The 16,346-nt window shown below is 42.3% G+C and overlaps 2 protein-coding genes across 6 annotated transcripts in view; one reads left to right on the forward strand and one right to left on the reverse strand.

The window, feature by feature from the left end:
• LOC125977460 (bis(5'-adenosyl)-triphosphatase) overlaps positions 1 to 12,335 on the forward strand; it is a 26,848-nt gene extending 14,513 nt beyond the window's left edge. For 2 of the 5 annotated variants that reach the window (XM_049733963.1, XM_049733965.2), the window contains exons 3-7: positions 3,629 to 3,774; positions 4,921 to 4,950; positions 6,198 to 6,266; positions 10,641 to 10,751; positions 10,820 to 11,052. In XM_049733963.1, coding sequence (XP_049589920.1) covers positions 3,629 to 3,774; positions 4,921 to 4,950; positions 6,198 to 6,266; positions 10,641 to 10,748 — 353 coding nt within the window. In that variant the 3' untranslated portion in view covers positions 10,749 to 10,751; positions 10,820 to 11,052. Of the gene's footprint in view, positions 1 to 3,628; positions 3,775 to 4,920; positions 4,951 to 6,197; positions 6,267 to 10,640; positions 10,752 to 10,819; positions 11,053 to 11,346 lie in introns of those variants that run through there. The other 3 variants (XR_007484638.2, XM_068652373.1, XM_049733964.1) reach the window with 3 other exon arrangements.
• On the reverse strand, positions 11,768 to 14,255 carry LOC125977459 (C->U-editing enzyme APOBEC-2). The gene is made up of 3 exons (XM_049733961.2): positions 14,035 to 14,255; positions 12,516 to 12,740; positions 11,768 to 12,430 (listed from the first exon to the last, which is right to left on the reverse strand). The coding sequence occupies exons 1-3, from the start codon at positions 14,253 to 14,255 to the stop codon at positions 12,127 to 12,129; spliced, it is 750 nt and encodes a 249-aa protein (XP_049589918.1). The 3' UTR covers positions 11,768 to 12,126.
• Positions 14,256 to 16,346: the final 2,091 nt, after the last annotated feature.

The raw sequence follows: 16,346 nt of genomic DNA on the forward strand, positions 1-16,346 counted from the left end.
CAATCTTCCTCTGTGAAGGAGATTTATGGATTGTCATTTCAGCACTTTTCTTTCTTTTCTCCAATCGCTCATTGAAGGCCAAGCAGCAGATGGAGGCTAAAACAAAACAACAGGAACCAGTTTGTCATCCTTCAAAACTGCCATCTTTGCAACAAATGAGCGCTGCTAGTGTGTGATCAAACGGGAAACTCAGCAGCTAAGGTGACTTTTTAAAAACTGCACATCTGAAGCTGGGGGGGGACAATAGCAGAGCCTCCATGCCGCTCTTGTTTTTACAGGAACAAAAAGTATCTGAAACACCTCAAGAATTCCCTTCAAGGACACGTTGAACAATGGTTACTACTAATTGGCTTTTTTAAAATATATTATTATTTATTTCATTATATTTGTATTTGATTATATCTTTTTGATTTGATTATCCTTTCTATATTTGACAGTGGAGCACTGGATGGATGGATGGATGGATGGATGGATGGATGGATGGATGGATGGATGGATGGATGGATGGATGGATGGATGGATGGATGGATGGATGGATGACAGATGGATGGATGGATGGATGGATGACAGATGGATGGATGGATGGATGGATGGATGGATGGATGGATGGATGGATGGATGGATGGATGGATGGATGGATGGATGGATGGATGGATGGATGGATGGATGGATGACAGATGGATGGATGACAGATGGATGGATGGATGGATGGATGGATGGATGGATGGATGGATGGATGGATGGATGACAGATGGATGGATGGATGGATGGATGGATGGATGGATGGATGGATGGATGGATGGATGGATGGATGGATGGATGGATGGATGGATGGATGGATGGATGGATGACAGATGGATGGATGGATGGATGGATCTGATTGGTAAAGCATTGCCACATTCAAGCTTGTAGATTGAACCCCGCCCGACAATGTTTGTTACTATGCAAGTCAGCGTGCGTGAAGCTTTAGCCCGGTGATCCCCAAAAGCAAGTCTTCCTCAGCCTGCCTGCCATGCCGTCCCTGTCCGCCGTCCGTTTCACAAGGCAGCCCGATAAGCAAAAGCAGGACCGAGGCCGCAGTTGAGTGAGTTGATGTCCTTATCTAAAAGCTTGGAAGCACTTACCACAAATATTGATTTGTGCCCCTTTGTCTCTCTTTTAGCCATGCTTATCCTGGCTGTTCACTATAATCATATCAGATCCAAAGGCCTGTTCAACATTGCTAGAATGAAACAAAGCTGCCTGCCTGCCTGCCTGCCTGCCTGCCTGCCTGCCTGCCTGCCAATTCCTATCGACGGCAATTTCTTCTTAAATTTAATGTTCGTAACTTCTAAGAGCGTTTCAATTGATTGGAAAAAGAAAACCAAAAAGATTCACTTCAATGGGGAAAACCCGAAAGGAAAAAAAATCCACTTTAGACAGGTTTTTCAAATTCTGACATCCATTATATTTCTTTTGAATGTCATTTGTAATGACGCGCTTTCTCCCATCAGGGGTTGCTACAGCAACTCGACATGTTTTTTTTGTTTTTTTTTCTTCAACTCAATGTAATTGGTCTGGCAGAAATCCAGGGTTTGGTATTGGTGTGATTTTGTAATAATGAGTGTTTGCATTACCAAATTGCCAAATGTTGGTATTTAATGGCATTTAAGGGGACACAAAAGGTACGATTAACACTTTATGTACTATTTTTCAGAAAAATGAAAAACAAGGTATTTGTTTTTCCTGGTTTGCACAAGGCCTTGTAATGATTTTTGAGCAATCGGGTGTTTTTTCATTATTTATTTTTTTTATGGGGAGAGCTGTATTTCGTATCCCCAATGATTCTTTTGAGCTTTGTCTTTCCCCTCCAGCTTTTTCCATCTTAGCTATTCGGAGCCAATACTAAGATACAGCAGTGTGGCTCCAAAGCTTTTCCTGCTTCAAAAGTCTCTAATCCAACATGAAAGTTAAGAAATGATTTTGAAGTCCAACGAGAATTTATGTTGATTGAGCTTTACGGGAGCTACTGACAAAGCGATTCCTCTATCTATTTATTCTTGTTTTCTAACAGTGCAACTCAGCTTTTTGCATTCAATGTATATTTATCAAAACTACAGGTGCTCGTGTCACTTTTATGAGGTGAATATAGAGTAGGGCATGCATAATTTCAAGCATCTGCTTTTAATATGCTTATTTATCTTCACCTTTGGTGTGAGTTTCACGCAAGACTATATTTCAATCAAATGACGTAGTATCTGGCTGAGAATAGTGTGTGTTAGTAATAGGAGCTGTGGCATAGCAGTGCATTTTCATACACAAATAATTGTGTCTTGATGAGGGTGGATTGAAGTACAAAGTCACATGGCTGCATTGCTGCTTAGTTATTGTTGCTTCTTTTTTTTGTATAATAACTGACAGTCAGTTTTAAAGAACATCCAATCTTCTGAAAGTGTCGCTCTTCAATCTTACTACAATGCTTGTCAAATCTCAATAGAGGGTAATGAAATGAAATGAAATTTGGATTCAACCTCTTTTTTTTGCTTTGTGATGGCAGGAATGGTGTGAGGAACATGACAGAGAACAATTATTCTCCTGACATGCTTTTTTTCCCTCCATCTTGTCAGCCTGAAAGCCCAACCAAAGTTCTAGCATTGGCAGAGATCTGTTGACTACAGAATTGATTCAATCCTTTATTTATATTTTCGATTGAAGGCCTCCTGTGTATGCCAATGTGCTTTTCTAGGCCATGATGGAGGCCATTGGTGTGTGGGTTAGGGTTACGGCCACCTGTAATCTGTGCGAGAAAGGGACAATTGTTGCGGCAGCTTCAGCAGCAGCAGCCGCGGTGATGGATCTCTTTGTTTTGACCAGTGCCAAGGCAAAGGGCATTTTGATTGATTTCAGGCTCTGCTGCCTTCATTATGGCCTGTGATATTGTGAGTGGTTCCTTTTGTTTTTTCTGACGGCCTCTTATTTATTGGGGAAATGAGCTAGCTTCCTTTCCAAGTTAACAAATGCTAGTTAGTTCAATTTCATGGGATCACGCTCACATTTTTAGTAAACATCATTAGTAGTTTGCGTACCGTGCCAAGCGGTCCTCTGAGGATGCCATCTGCTCTGCCCTCCACTCGGCAATCGAGTAGCTGAGACATTTGAAGGGACGACATCTCTTACCCTTAGCCTTTGACAGGCTGACTAGAATCAAGTTGTCCCTCCCTCTCACTTCTGCTCATGCTCTCTGTGTGTGACTGCGCTTTGCTTGAACTGACTTGTTAATACCGCTTCTTGTTATGTCAATTAGGACGGACTATTCAATACCGGTACCGTGCGTGTCTTTAGTTTCCCGAGGGAGCAGAATGCGCTTGGTTAATCCCTATCCAGCAATATGAAGTCAAATATGTCTTTCCATGTTTGCCATTCTTTGGATAATACAGAAACGGAAACGGGTCCAGCAATATGAAGTCAAATATGTCTTTCCCTATTTGCCATTCTTTGGATAATACGGAAACGGATCCAGCAATATGAAGTCAAATATGTCTTTCCATGTTTGCCATTCTTTTACAATGGCTGGCAACATAAATGCAACTTTGTAACCACCTGTGACTTTTTCCTCCAATTCCAAACTTCCTTAACAGAACCTTTTCAGATGTATTGGTTTGCCCGCTCCGACAAGTGGAGCGTTTTCGGGATCTTCGACCAGATGAGGTGACCGATTTATTCAGTAGCACCCAGAGAGTCGCCGAGGTGGTGGAAAAGCACTACAATGCTACATCTCTCACCATTGCCATCCAGGTAAAATAAAATCTTTTTTTTTTTTTTTTTTGGGGGGGGGGAGTAGGATTCAATTGAAGGCTTTTATTTGAAGCCGATAAACGGATCGTATCAAAGTGTACTTTCCTTGTAGCCACACTTCATCCACTCTCGTATCATACATTGAAGATCCATCTATGACACCTGTGATAAGTGAAAGGTAGACAGGCTCTCACCTCTGATTGAACAGCCTTTTTTGCATAACGGGTGATATATATGCTAATATGAAAATACCACCTAGCGTGCACTGTGGCCCTCGCAGACAAAATTGTTTCACAGGTTGGTAAGAGAATCAAAGTTAAAAAAAAAAAAAAAAAAAAGCAACAAAGAGAATGCTTTGCCTTGATGTGGCTTTCTTTGACTGGGAAATGGATCACTAAGATTAGGATTGTAAGATTAAATCATGACAGCTCCCTTTTCCCACAAGCACATGAAAGTACTAGTCTCTGCATGCGGTATCAATTTTTCACCTCATTGTGCCATTTTTCTGTGAAAAATACGATCATACAACTCATCTTGGGTTAATTAAAACAAAAGGTTTTGGGCAACACGAGACTGATTTTTTTGTTTCCATCTGATCAAAATAATTATCACTCATCTGACGTCTTCTTTTCTCTCTCACACTAATGTGCAATAATGATGAGCAAGAAATTTGGGTCTGTAGCAAATAACACAGTTGAATCATTTGAATTGCACCAAAAGGTCACATTGTTGGATTGGCATTCGAAGAACATGCTTTATCATTAGAAATGGGCAAGTTACAAAATGTGATAGATATATTTAATATTACTAATGATGAGTAAAGCTTTTTTCACTTCTTAGCTTGCTCCTATTTGGCCATATGTTGTTTTCTTTTCACCATAGCTGTTTAACTAATAATAATACCATCTGAGCGTTTTGCAAGCCTTTTGGCTTTTTTTCCGCTATTGCATCCAATCCACAAAATTCACAGATGTCACACTTAATACTCATTTCGACATGTTATGTAAGAAATTGTGGAAGACAATTGAATTATGATGAAAGTGACCTTTAAATACTTGGGGGGGGGGGAATATATATATATATATATATATATATATATATATATATATTTTTTTTTTTCTAATGACATCTTTTTGTTCCCACGAGGATGGCCCCGAAGCTGGACAAACTGTGAAGGTGAGAACTAAATAATTCACAACTTTTGAATATGTCATGAGGATTCCGCAACAGTTATACACCATTAAATAACCATTGTATCTCATTTCCACTTCCAAACTCGTGGCATTGATGAATTATTTAGTCCTATTCTAAAAGGGTTCAAATATTTTTGCCGTGATCCCATCTCCCCCAAAAATTCAAAAAGTTGACTGGCAATCCACTAAGAAGATGTTAATGACGAATAACTCATCACCGACATTGAAAAAAATAACAGAATAGAATTGCGCAATAGGTGTACAAGGACATTTTTCAACCCCCAAAACAAGGTCAGATGATGAAAGACAATTGCCCGTATAGCAGACCGAACAACATGGTAGCAAGCCTTCCCCATTCATCAAATCCATCAAATGAATTCGCTTCTAAATGAGCAAAATAAAAATGATCTCATGATTGAATAAGAGTGAGTCAGGCCAAATACAAACTCACTGCCTCGGCCAAAATATTATTTTGAGGCTTGGAATTGCATTTTAAATGCAGGATGGTGATTGTGATTCATCAGGAGGGGTGCCATCTTTGTTTATTGCCGGGGATTTATGTGATCCTTGTACAATATAATAATATGATCCGTTCCTTCATTCATCAACAGCTTATCCTCATGAGGGTCGCTGGAGCCGATCCCGGCAGTACACCCTCCATAAGTAGATCGAAAAGACTTTGGGCGTTGGAAGTAACGACGTTACCGTTACGAACCGTTGAATGCGGCAAGTTACTTCTGCTGCTTCACACCCGTTTCTGACAATGCATTTGTGGCGCCACAACACTCCGCCGACTAACTAAATCAAAAGAGTGTCTTGAGGACATTGGCGTTCCACCCTTGCAGAGAAACAAATCACAGTTAATCATGCACGCTGCCAAGTTTGTGACAGCGAGGGAATAGTCACCGGACGAGTTGGATAGGAGCGCTGTGGTGAAAGAAAGTCAATTACAGCCTTAGAAGGGAAAGATGAAGCAGCCTCTGTGGTGCGCGCACGGCTCGGCACGGCACGGCACGGCACGCACGGCACGGCACGCACGGCACGTTGGAATTTCTCACTCTCCTGTGATTTGCGGCAAAGCGATAGCGCTGTTTTGCTTATTTACCATTCTGTGAATTAACGACGAGTCTCGACGGAAACACGAGACTTGTCATTTTGGTGTGTTGAAAATACGGCCTTCCCACAGCACAATGCCTAAACAGCTGCTTTCTCTTGTTTGCTTCCTTGCAGCATGTCCATGTCCATGTGCTTCCCAGGAAGGCGGGTGACTTTGAACGCAATGATAGCATCTATGATGAGGTAGGCCACTTTCTGTTTTGGATGAAAAACTACATCTGACCTTGCCATGTTTGTTTGATTTGACAAATCCATGCGCATCCACATCATTTGGAATCCATCCCAACCAAGCGCTGTATCTTAGGTTGCTCCAAGTGACACTTGTTCAATCGCTTGACGTTCAGGGCTCGCCGCTTGAGAGAAGAAGTCTCTCTCAAGTTTTGCTCTTGGAGCCCTTTTTGGCAACCTTTGTGACAGCAGACTGAAAGACACTGGCATTGCAAGCTAAAGATGAGAATGGTACTTTTCTTGAAGGTCTTCAGTAAAGGTGCACGCTTGCAGGTGCTTGTTATTGCACGAGTTGATTTGGACGACTGTTACTATATGTCACAGGTTTGGCTTTACTTCCGGTTTGCGTTAGCGCAGCGTGTTCTTGGGGCTTTTTACCAGCTGTTGTTGGTGAGAGCGCTCGCTGGCTCCCTGGCTCGCTGGCTCGCTGGCTCGGTCGGTCGGCCGCCAATTGCAGTCCCACTGCTGCCGTCACGGAGCCTGCCGCCCGTGAATGAGCTGCCAATTGACAGCCTACCGCCATTGGTGATTGTAGCTGCTGGAGCTGAATTGGGCTACCGCTTCCACAGCTGCTTAAGGTGTACCCGTGGAGATCCCGCATCTTGCTGGCCAAAGGTAACCAGAGAGAGGGAGGGGGAATCCAATAAAATAGCTGATAGAAATATTTGGTGGAAAAACTGGATTGTTCCAGTTAGCTGAGCTTTTTGAGTTAACGTCCCTGAACTGGTCTCTGTCTCTCTCTCTCTCTCTCTCTATTTTGCATCCTACTGGCTCTCTCAGCCTTACTTTGCCACTCCAGCTAGACGGGGGGCGGGGGGGACTATCACCGGATAGCATAGTTCATCTTGTATCCTAATATCAAAAATAATAGAAAGATACTCTGAAGGTACATAACTCCTTTACCCCATAAATATATTAGCAGGGTGGAGCTTGCAACTGACATGATGCTGTCACGAAACGGATGGAGCAGGGCGACCGAGTGCAGCTTGGACCAGCTCGCTTTATCGGAGAACACAAACTAACAGACTCGGCAGAGCGGACTGACGGAACGTACTAACAAAACCGCAAACAGAAACTGAACAGAGACGTGAGACAAAAGACATCATGGCATTAGCAATGATCCGACGGGGAGTGAGGGAGGGGCAGACGGGACTTAAATACGAGACAGGTAACAAGAGGCAGGTGACTGGGATTAGAACATTGATTGTGAGTTGACACAGGAAGGGAAGGGAGGGGCGAGTACACAGACGCGGACAGAAACCATGACAACCTACATATCAAACAACCGGGGACGAGTCGTGACAGATGCTTCAAGCGCCACTGATATAGTACATGATTTAAGTAGAATTCACTCATGAAGAAGAATTGACTTGTGATTGCTAATAACTAATTAAACACAAATCGGATTTGTGCAATGCAGACAGCCCAGAGGAACAAGACTGGCTCTCCAAAGCAGTCAACCACAGCATTTCAATAAGAACATAATCAACATGCCTTTCAGGCTCTTTGAAATTTCACTCTGACATTTTGAATTTGCAACAAGAGTCTGACAATATGTTTGATATGAAACTTCTAAGAACCCTGCCTTATTTATGTGTGTGTGTATACATATATATTATGTATATATATCAACGACACCCGCAACGACATCGCGCGACAATAACCTCAAACAAAGATTCCGTATCAGACAAGGTTTTATTCAAACGTGCGCGTAGTGTTTCGAAATGTTCGCAACGTATATAAATGTATCCAAATGAACATCTCAATGTCATGACTTGAAAAGTGTGGTATCAAACAAGCGCAAGTCCCTCTTTTCATTCAGTCATTCTTGTGTCTCCTGAGAATATTCACATTTCCATCCGTCAATTTGTAGCATTGTGAACTTAAAAAGCATCCGTGGATGTCATTGTCCAGTGGGGACTGTCACAGTTGCGCAGGAGCAGCATGGACCAGGACAAGCCCACACTTAGGCTCTTTTTAATTTCTTCAGGGAATTGCGACGAGCCGTGCTCAATCAGGGGGATATTTTAAACACCCCCCCCCATTTTATAATGCCTATGCGGTGAAAATGACTTTGGCCATGTACAAGAGGGAGCTGGCGAGAGGGAAATTCTTCCGTCTCTGCTCCCAAATGGGAAGGGGAATGGAATAGCAAACATTGAGCGGAAGGCCCGGGATGGGATGGGATGGGATGGGATGGGATGGGATGGGATGGGATGGGATGGGATGGGATGGGATGGGATGGGATGGGATGGCATGGGATGGGATGGGATGGGATGGGATGGGATGGGATGGGATGGGGTAGAGGACAAAGGCAAACTCCCTAGCTGATCACTGCCCTCTCCATATTTTGTAATAGCAATACTCCCGTGGTGTAATTAGGAACATTCAATAGAAGACCTAGCATGCACACATACGTACATAGGTAACAGCAATATAGGGGAAGACATGCAACAAAGGTGGAGTTACTTTTATAAAACAACATTCCTGGAGGTCGCTTGTAAGATTGGTGCTGCTTTAACTTGGATGCAATCACCAACTTTTCATTTCATGCTTTCTGCTTAGAAAACCCATTTGAAACTCCAATCAACTTTTGATAAAGGCTCGGTCGTTTAAATGACATTGGCCTCAAGTCTCGGCAAAGTCATTTCATCATCGGAATCTGACTTTGCACAACTTCATCAGTACACGGAAAAAGGTCTCACAAGGTCAGGGGTCGGCCAGTCGCCCGCGCAACTGATCCTTTTGCTGCCTGTCATTTTGAATTGGACTCATCCAATTTGTTAGATCGTTGCACGCACGTACGGGGTTAGACTTGGGCTCTTGATCCAATGTTGGGGATTTTCTACCAAAAGCCTCCATCCACCATCTTTGTTACAAGTATATTTATTGATTGTTGCTCACAGTCCCATGGAGACCTTTTAGCTGCTTGGCTTGTAGATGGTCCAAAGGTCAAGTTAACCCCTGGGTCATCATGTGGGGCCAGTGCTTAATGAAAGTGTATCCTCTTTGACGTACGATTGTGCAATGTCCAACAGGCAGGCGGCACCACGGGAGAAAATGGGGTGGCCAGAGGTTAATCAACTGCAATTTCTTTCTCTTTCTCCTGCCCGATATACGCAGCTTTTCCATCTGTGAACGATTGGGGCCCAAAATGCAATGTGTGTATCCGATACAATCATTCCAATCGCAATCTCCTTTTTTGTACATTTTCAGAGGCCTACAGAGAGAGTATGTTATGTTTAGCGGGGGTGCTTGATCCCCATTCTTTTGACATTATTAGTACTTGCAATGATTTAGTTGACTGGGCAAATTGGGATCCGTCCCACCAAGACATGGAATGGAATGGTGGCCATCCCTCCATAGTCCTCATTAAAAGTGGCTGTATTCACCCAAAATGGATGGTTCAAATAGAGAATGAAAACGCTTTTCATTTTCCTGATCAAAAAGTACATGGCTTGTTAGTGAAAAATGGAGCATCACGGCTGGATGAGCCTTCTAATTGGAAACTGTTTAGGAACAATGGCTCTCTATGAAAAAACTTGAGCACAACCAATTTGTGTTTGTATGAGGAAATCTTCCGGAATTTATGAATATTTTAGTAGTGCTGATCTTTTAGCACTTACTAGCGATAAATACATATATAAATCTACAAAACAAAAAGACATTAATAAGAGCTGACAAAAAAAGACCAAAATGTTTACAGACATTCAAGGTTTAGATCGTTAAAAAACAAAACAATGTTTACATCAGCAACCGTGATGAAATGCTGCTGACCATCAAGTCATGATAGCGTATCATTTGTATTTGCGATTACAATTTGAACGTCGCTTGCGACTCCTCGTCTCGTCTTGTGCTTTTGTTGCTGATGCTGTCGTGAGGCAGATTGTAAGCGCATCATATCTATTCACATCATATTAATGTGCCACCAAATCGTCTTTCTGAATTTATGCACTGTGACTTTTTTTTCAATGTATTATGTGGGAGGTGTACAATTCCACGAGTGATTAAAATGCAATCCTGGAGATTGGATGGCATTGCTCAAAGGTGGGAATGGTTTAACAAATAAAGTGCGAAGAAGGGCTGCTGAGGGAATTACCTGCTGATATAAGCAGAAGCAGAAGGAGGAGGAGGAGGAGGAGGAGGATAATAGAGAAAAGAATAAATGAGTCCAAAACACTTTTGAAAATGAGTTTTCACTCCCCTGAAATACAAACCCCCGCCGGCCGAGGTTAATACTTTGCCAGCAGCCACAACCCACGACACAAAAATCAAATCATGGCTGTATTCATGCTTGCATGTTGCACTTACTGCCATTTGCATTTGCAGCTCCAAAAACATGATAAGCAAGAGGAGAACGTGCCCTCAAAGTGGAGATCCGAGGAAGAGATGGCAGCAGAAGCCGCAGTCTTGAGAAATCAAATTGGGAACTCTTAGAAGGTAAATATAGGAACATTTGTCTTCACATTTGATTTGACTGGGTCACTAATTGTACAAATGTGTTTTAGGTAGGACAGCATGCGATGCCACAGTCAACAGGGATTGATTGGGAAAGAAAAAAATAAGACCTGGAGGAATTGTGTTTTGGTAAAGTACTAGTGTGTGTCCAAAAGAATAAATACAATGTTTTAAAAATATGTGCAAGGGGAGAACTTATTACAAAACTCCAACCAAACTGACCACTTTTTGCCATAGTATTGTTATTGAATCATCATTGGGGAATTAAATATGCATCATGGTGGCCCGTCCTGTGCGTCAGTTTTTATTTTATTTTTTTTGTCAGTGCATACACTGATTTTGGTTCGCTCTGGCACTATGATGGGAGCTATAGAAAGGAAAAAAAAACCTGTTAAGACTTGCAATTTCAAGTTTGGGGTAATCTGCCAATTTAAGATGGCTATAGTTCTTTTGCTTTAATAAGATTTATTTTGTTCTATATTAAAATTGGAACTGATATTTGATCCAGTAAATAAATCAGCCCAGACAGTAAACGCAAGCGTGAACTGTTTCTCTGTCTGTCCTATACTTCCCCCAGGTGGCCAGAAGGAGCGAAGCATTTTCTTGACGCGCTAGGACAAAATATACGGATTTGTTTGGAACTGTCATCACTTATCTTATCCTGGATGAAGATTCAAACAGGCTGCTGCTTTAATGACACAAGCTGGATCTGGGAGTGATTCAAAGCAGGACAGATGAGATCATTACAGACAGAATATTATTTTCCTGTTGAAAATGGCTAAATAAGTGAACTATTCCTTTCATTTTTCAATACCATAAATCTCTTCCAGTAAACAAATTGATTGGCTCATTTTGGTCACATGATCACGCCAATCAATATGTTCTATACTGAAAACGGGATTTGTGAGAAAAATGCATCAGTCATGTGCTGACGCAAGGTCCATTATTGGAAGTTTGGGACTGGCATGATGTCTCATGACACACAATCAAACAAATCATTGCTTTCAGATATGGTTTTATTTACGATACTCTTATTGTAATGCACCAACATTGCACTTGTGTGTGTGTGTGTGTGCACTCAGACAATGGCAAAGTCACACAGCGATCACGTTTCTCAAAGACCTTACATCTGACAACATAAGTGGTGTTCAGGTGTCACACCTTGCCACTCAGTGACTTTTCAACATTGTTGTGGCAGCGGGGAAGTACCAGATATCTTATTTGTAAATCGCTTGATGCTAAATGACAGCTTTGCTCGAAAGACCTGAATACCAACCAGTTTGGGAAGATCACGTAGTCAGTCCCATTCTAAAAATTCCATAAATACCTTCTGTTTTGTCTTTTTTGCTGACTGCGTTCACTGCAGAATTTCAGACAGCTTCTCATGATAATACTCATAGTTGTCTTTGCAGTCTTCCCACAGGTTAAGAGGTTGCTCCTCATTCTCCACAAATGTATCCCAAGTATAGGAAAAGTCCAGAGGCTTCATCATCCTCAGCTTACATCCGGCTTTATGCAGGGCCTTTAGCCCAGCCCGGATCTCCGCCTCGTCGTACTCAAGCAGCCGAGCAGCAAAGATGCTCAATTTGATGTTTTTCTTGCCGTTCAACATGTCAACTATCTTTGTAGCACAAGCGGAGCAGGGACTCGATGACATGTACCTGAAAGAAAGGGCATAGCATTCGACGACATGTATTCTTTTGCTGTCAATGATGCTGCATTTTTAGAACCTTCGGGTCAATTCACCAGGTAATTGTGTATTTGAGCGAAGGGTCATAGTCAGACAGGCACTGCGTGAAGAAGGCCTCTTCAGCATGAGATCCGGCATGTTCGTCCTCCAGACAGCCTCTCAGAAGCCCGTCAGGTGTGTTCCCTTTGTCCACCAGGTAACATAAGAAGGTCTTATTGCGGCCCGAGGAGTATTCCACGTTCTTGAACTGGAACTTGAATGCAAAAGGATCGATGCGATCGCTGTGAAACACAACGAGGCACTCTGGTGTTATGGTAGTTGAAGCCCTCAAAGCGTTTCACACAATCTCGTCCAATTCATGGCACATTTCATAACACTGGTTTATTTATTTATTTCCCTGTTTCATTGATTTGATGATTGGTGCATTTATTTATGATATATTTTCAAGTGCCGTATTTAATTGATAACTAAAACAATAACATTTCATTCACTATGCATTGATTTACTAGTATTGCTATTTACTGGCAAAGGCTATCGGTGCCAGCTGAATCTTCCCCCTCAAATACTATGCTCTGTGACAGGCGGCAGGCATTCAAAGAGAATCCTTTGGAATTTTTTGTCAGGGTTTCGGGTTCCTACGATGACAACAGCTGCTCTGCTGTCAGAGTAATGGTGGCCGTCCATCGCTGAGAGCATTTAGCTTTTATTTATCCATACAGGTGGAAAAGTGCGATACACGTGACAGGCCATTTACTTGTTCTGCTTACAGGTTGGCTTGATGTTGGCTTCAGGTTCCTTCTGACTTGATCAGCGCAGCATGGCAGTGCAGGCCAACTCATTGGACATCATTTATGTAAATACCTCCGACTAAAGTTACTACAAGGCATTTTTAGTGGCTGTGGCTTATATGTTATGTTTTATAGGGAAGCTGTTGCCTGATGTTATAATTAGTTCCTCTATCTATAGCGTTGATCCTTTCCGGGGTCACTGGAGCAAACCCATTTTGGTGACTTTGGGCCAAAGGTAGTAGATTACGCTCTGCATTGGTGGGAAGTCAATAGCAGGGCACATATAGAAACAATCAGTCAGCGTCACATCCACACTGTCACCGGGTGGAAATTGAATCCGCGCGGCCCGCCCGCCCGCCCGCCCGCGCTGAAGTCACTCACCAGCATGGCCACCAAAAACTGACACCTTTTCCACGCCCACAACGTTTTCCATGCTCCGCTGCCTTGAAAAACATGTTATGAAAGATTCAATATTTGACTGTTTGTTGTTATTGTAAAGCTCTGCTGTTTCTTCAGTCGGGCCTTTTTTTGGGCTCCACTGCAAGCATGAATTAATAAAGTCAAATCAAATAAAAAAACATTGGTGACTACTATTGTTATTGCTATCATCACCAGAGTATTTTGGTACTTTCTTGCCTTCAGCTAGGATGCCATATTTGAAAGCTTCTTAATGCCATTTACAGCCACGTCACAAAGGATGTGAATGGAGTGACTGGATTAGTCAATTCTAATTTCAGCTAGCACCAAGGCGTTTTTTTTTCTCTCTCTCTCTCTCTTGAATAATTACCCAGCAATGATTTCAAATGGAGGTAGTTCCATGGGCTCAACCTGAAGCTCTCCGTTTTTCCCATTAGTTGTTGCATCATTGGTAGGTAACGACTCAGATGATGGTCCATTATGTTGAGCATTTTCCCCATCTTGATTCACTTCCTTCCCATCCTCGGTCTTTTCGCCAGCTTCTTTTTCTTGTTTGTCCTTTCTCCGCGCCATACGACTTCTGTCAGCCATGCTGTCGGATTTATTGTGGCCTCAAAAATGGATTTAAAATAAAACTGAATGCAGACAATGAAAAGTAAGCCGTGGACAGAGCAATGGAGGTAAAAGGAGATCTGCAGTGGAATGGACTAACCTAAAGACAGAGGTGGTATAGGAGGGAGGGAGGGAGGACGGAAGGGAGGGAGGGAGGGAGGACGGAAGGGGTCTGATTCGGGAGGGGCCCACTGACATTTTGGTCATTTGTAGTTTGTACACGAATTGGGTAAACATTCAGAGTGTTCAAATTCAATCATGGATCTTTACTTTAATGTAGGTTTAGTGAAGTGCTAAATCCCCCGCAAAGATGATTGTACTGTCTAACTCACAAATGGGGTTAAATCAAATTCATTTGACTTCTAAATGGTGAATGAATGAAAAGAGTATTCTGGATTGTAAGACCATTCAAGTTATAGCAATTATAGCTTTACTCTAAAAATATCAGCGTTGCCCTTTAAAGGTGCTAGCGACACTCAAGCAGCTGAGGCATGTCTATTAAAAGACTCCAGATGAGAGAAGCAGCCTGTTTGCAATGAGAGGACGTTTGTGGCTTCCTTTGCAAATGTGCCTGGCTGGACGTGGATGACGGGTGGTGTTTTGCAGAGAAAACAATGCAAGCAGCATTCTTTTTCCAGCGTGCGGCCCAAGACGTCACTTTCTAAAATCGCTTGTTGTGAGAAGGAAACAAAATGGTACTGCCAAAACGCTCGGGGGATTGCCCTTATCTGCCGTCGGTCGCTAGAGTTGAAAAAAGTTCTTTGGCCTTGATCAATCAGTAATCCCTAAGATCCTGTCCCATGTATCGTTATGTCCTTTTCATCAAAGTGGGATGTGGCAAGTCGAGGTCTTCCAGGGGAATCCCAAGGCCATCCCCGGCCGGGGGCCCTGGGAATGACATGCCTCCAAGACACCTCTATTCTTCTATGATGAGCGGATGCATGACAATCCTGTAGAGGGCAGCAATCTTCCAGCAGATGCCTTTCGAGTGACGCAAGATGGCCATCATTGAGAAAGGAGCAAAACCTGCTTTTGAGGAATTTGTTGGGAAACGTTTACAAATCAATCAATACATACTGAGAACCATTATAAGCAGCAAATGGGTCGATACAATGTGAAATGACTCACTTTGAGGAAAAATGTAGCTGTCAATTCTTTTTTTTCAACTTAAATATTGAAAAATAAATGGATGTTGATGCTACTCTTGAGCCTAATAGTGTGGTCTCAAACTCATGAGTGAATTTTGTGTAATGCACTGATCTGAGCAGATTGGAAAACAATCTTATGTGAAGCGTTCATCTGAGCCGGAAATCAAATTCAGCACCCTAAAATGACCCAAAAGGTTTACCACTGTATGGAAAAGCAGGCCTAGGCTATTTATTCTTAACACAATTTCCAAGTTTACGGTTAGCCGGCGGGGGTGGTCCGTTCAAGTTTGCATGGTCGTGCCGATTCCGTTACGAGTGAAATTGACTCATGTCTTTCCACGCGCCCATTGACCTTGTTTTATTGTTTCGGTAGTCACGATTGTACTGATAGCGCCCGATAGTTTGATCCTATAATATTATCTGGTCGGTGTCGGGAAATGTTTACGACCTTTCCTTCCAACAATAAATGTTGCACTTTTTTTGTTACTGTAAGCAACTGGACACACTAAACATATCAGTTCCGAAAAATAGGTCAGTCTATTCTCGGCCTGTGAAGCAACTACATTGTATGAAAGGCTCATTACGAAGACTTTTTTTTTTCAAAGTATATTTTGAATGAGTAATCTTTTACAGCTCCGTGTTTACAGTTTCAGTGTTACGTTTTTGTGTTTTTTGAAGTATTACGTTTTATATATACACACGAGTATATTTTGAACGAATAAGTGTAGGAGTGTCTTTTCCAGCTCCGTGTTTGCAGTTTCAGTGTTGGGTTTTTGTGGTTTTTGAAGCGAAAGTATTACGTTTTCGTTTAATAAGTAACCACGGGGATGGGCATAATGCGTCCCTTTGTGTTTATCTTGTGACAATGCAGTGAGATCACTGCAGTAAAAATCCACCCCTCCCTGCTTTCCTGTATTTCTCT

This window comes from Syngnathus scovelli, chromosome 11 (genome assembly GCF_024217435.2).
Source record: "Syngnathus scovelli strain Florida chromosome 11, RoL_Ssco_1.2, whole genome shotgun sequence".
In the NCBI taxonomy this organism is placed as follows: Eukaryota; Metazoa; Chordata; class Actinopteri; order Syngnathiformes; family Syngnathidae; genus Syngnathus; species Syngnathus scovelli.

Coding starts and splice junctions, on each gene's coding strand:
- LOC125977459 (XM_049733961.2), bottom strand. CDS start 14,255: ATGGCTGACAGAAGTCGTATGGCGCGGAGAAAGGACAAACAAGAAAAA. Junction 12,741..14,034: donor CCATTTGAAATCATTGCTGG/GTAATTATTCAA, acceptor TGTGTTTCACAG/CGATCGCATCGATCCTTTTG. Junction 12,431..12,515: donor CTCAAATACACAATTACCTG/GTGAATTGACCC, acceptor CCTTTCTTTCAG/GTACATGTCATCGAGTCCCT.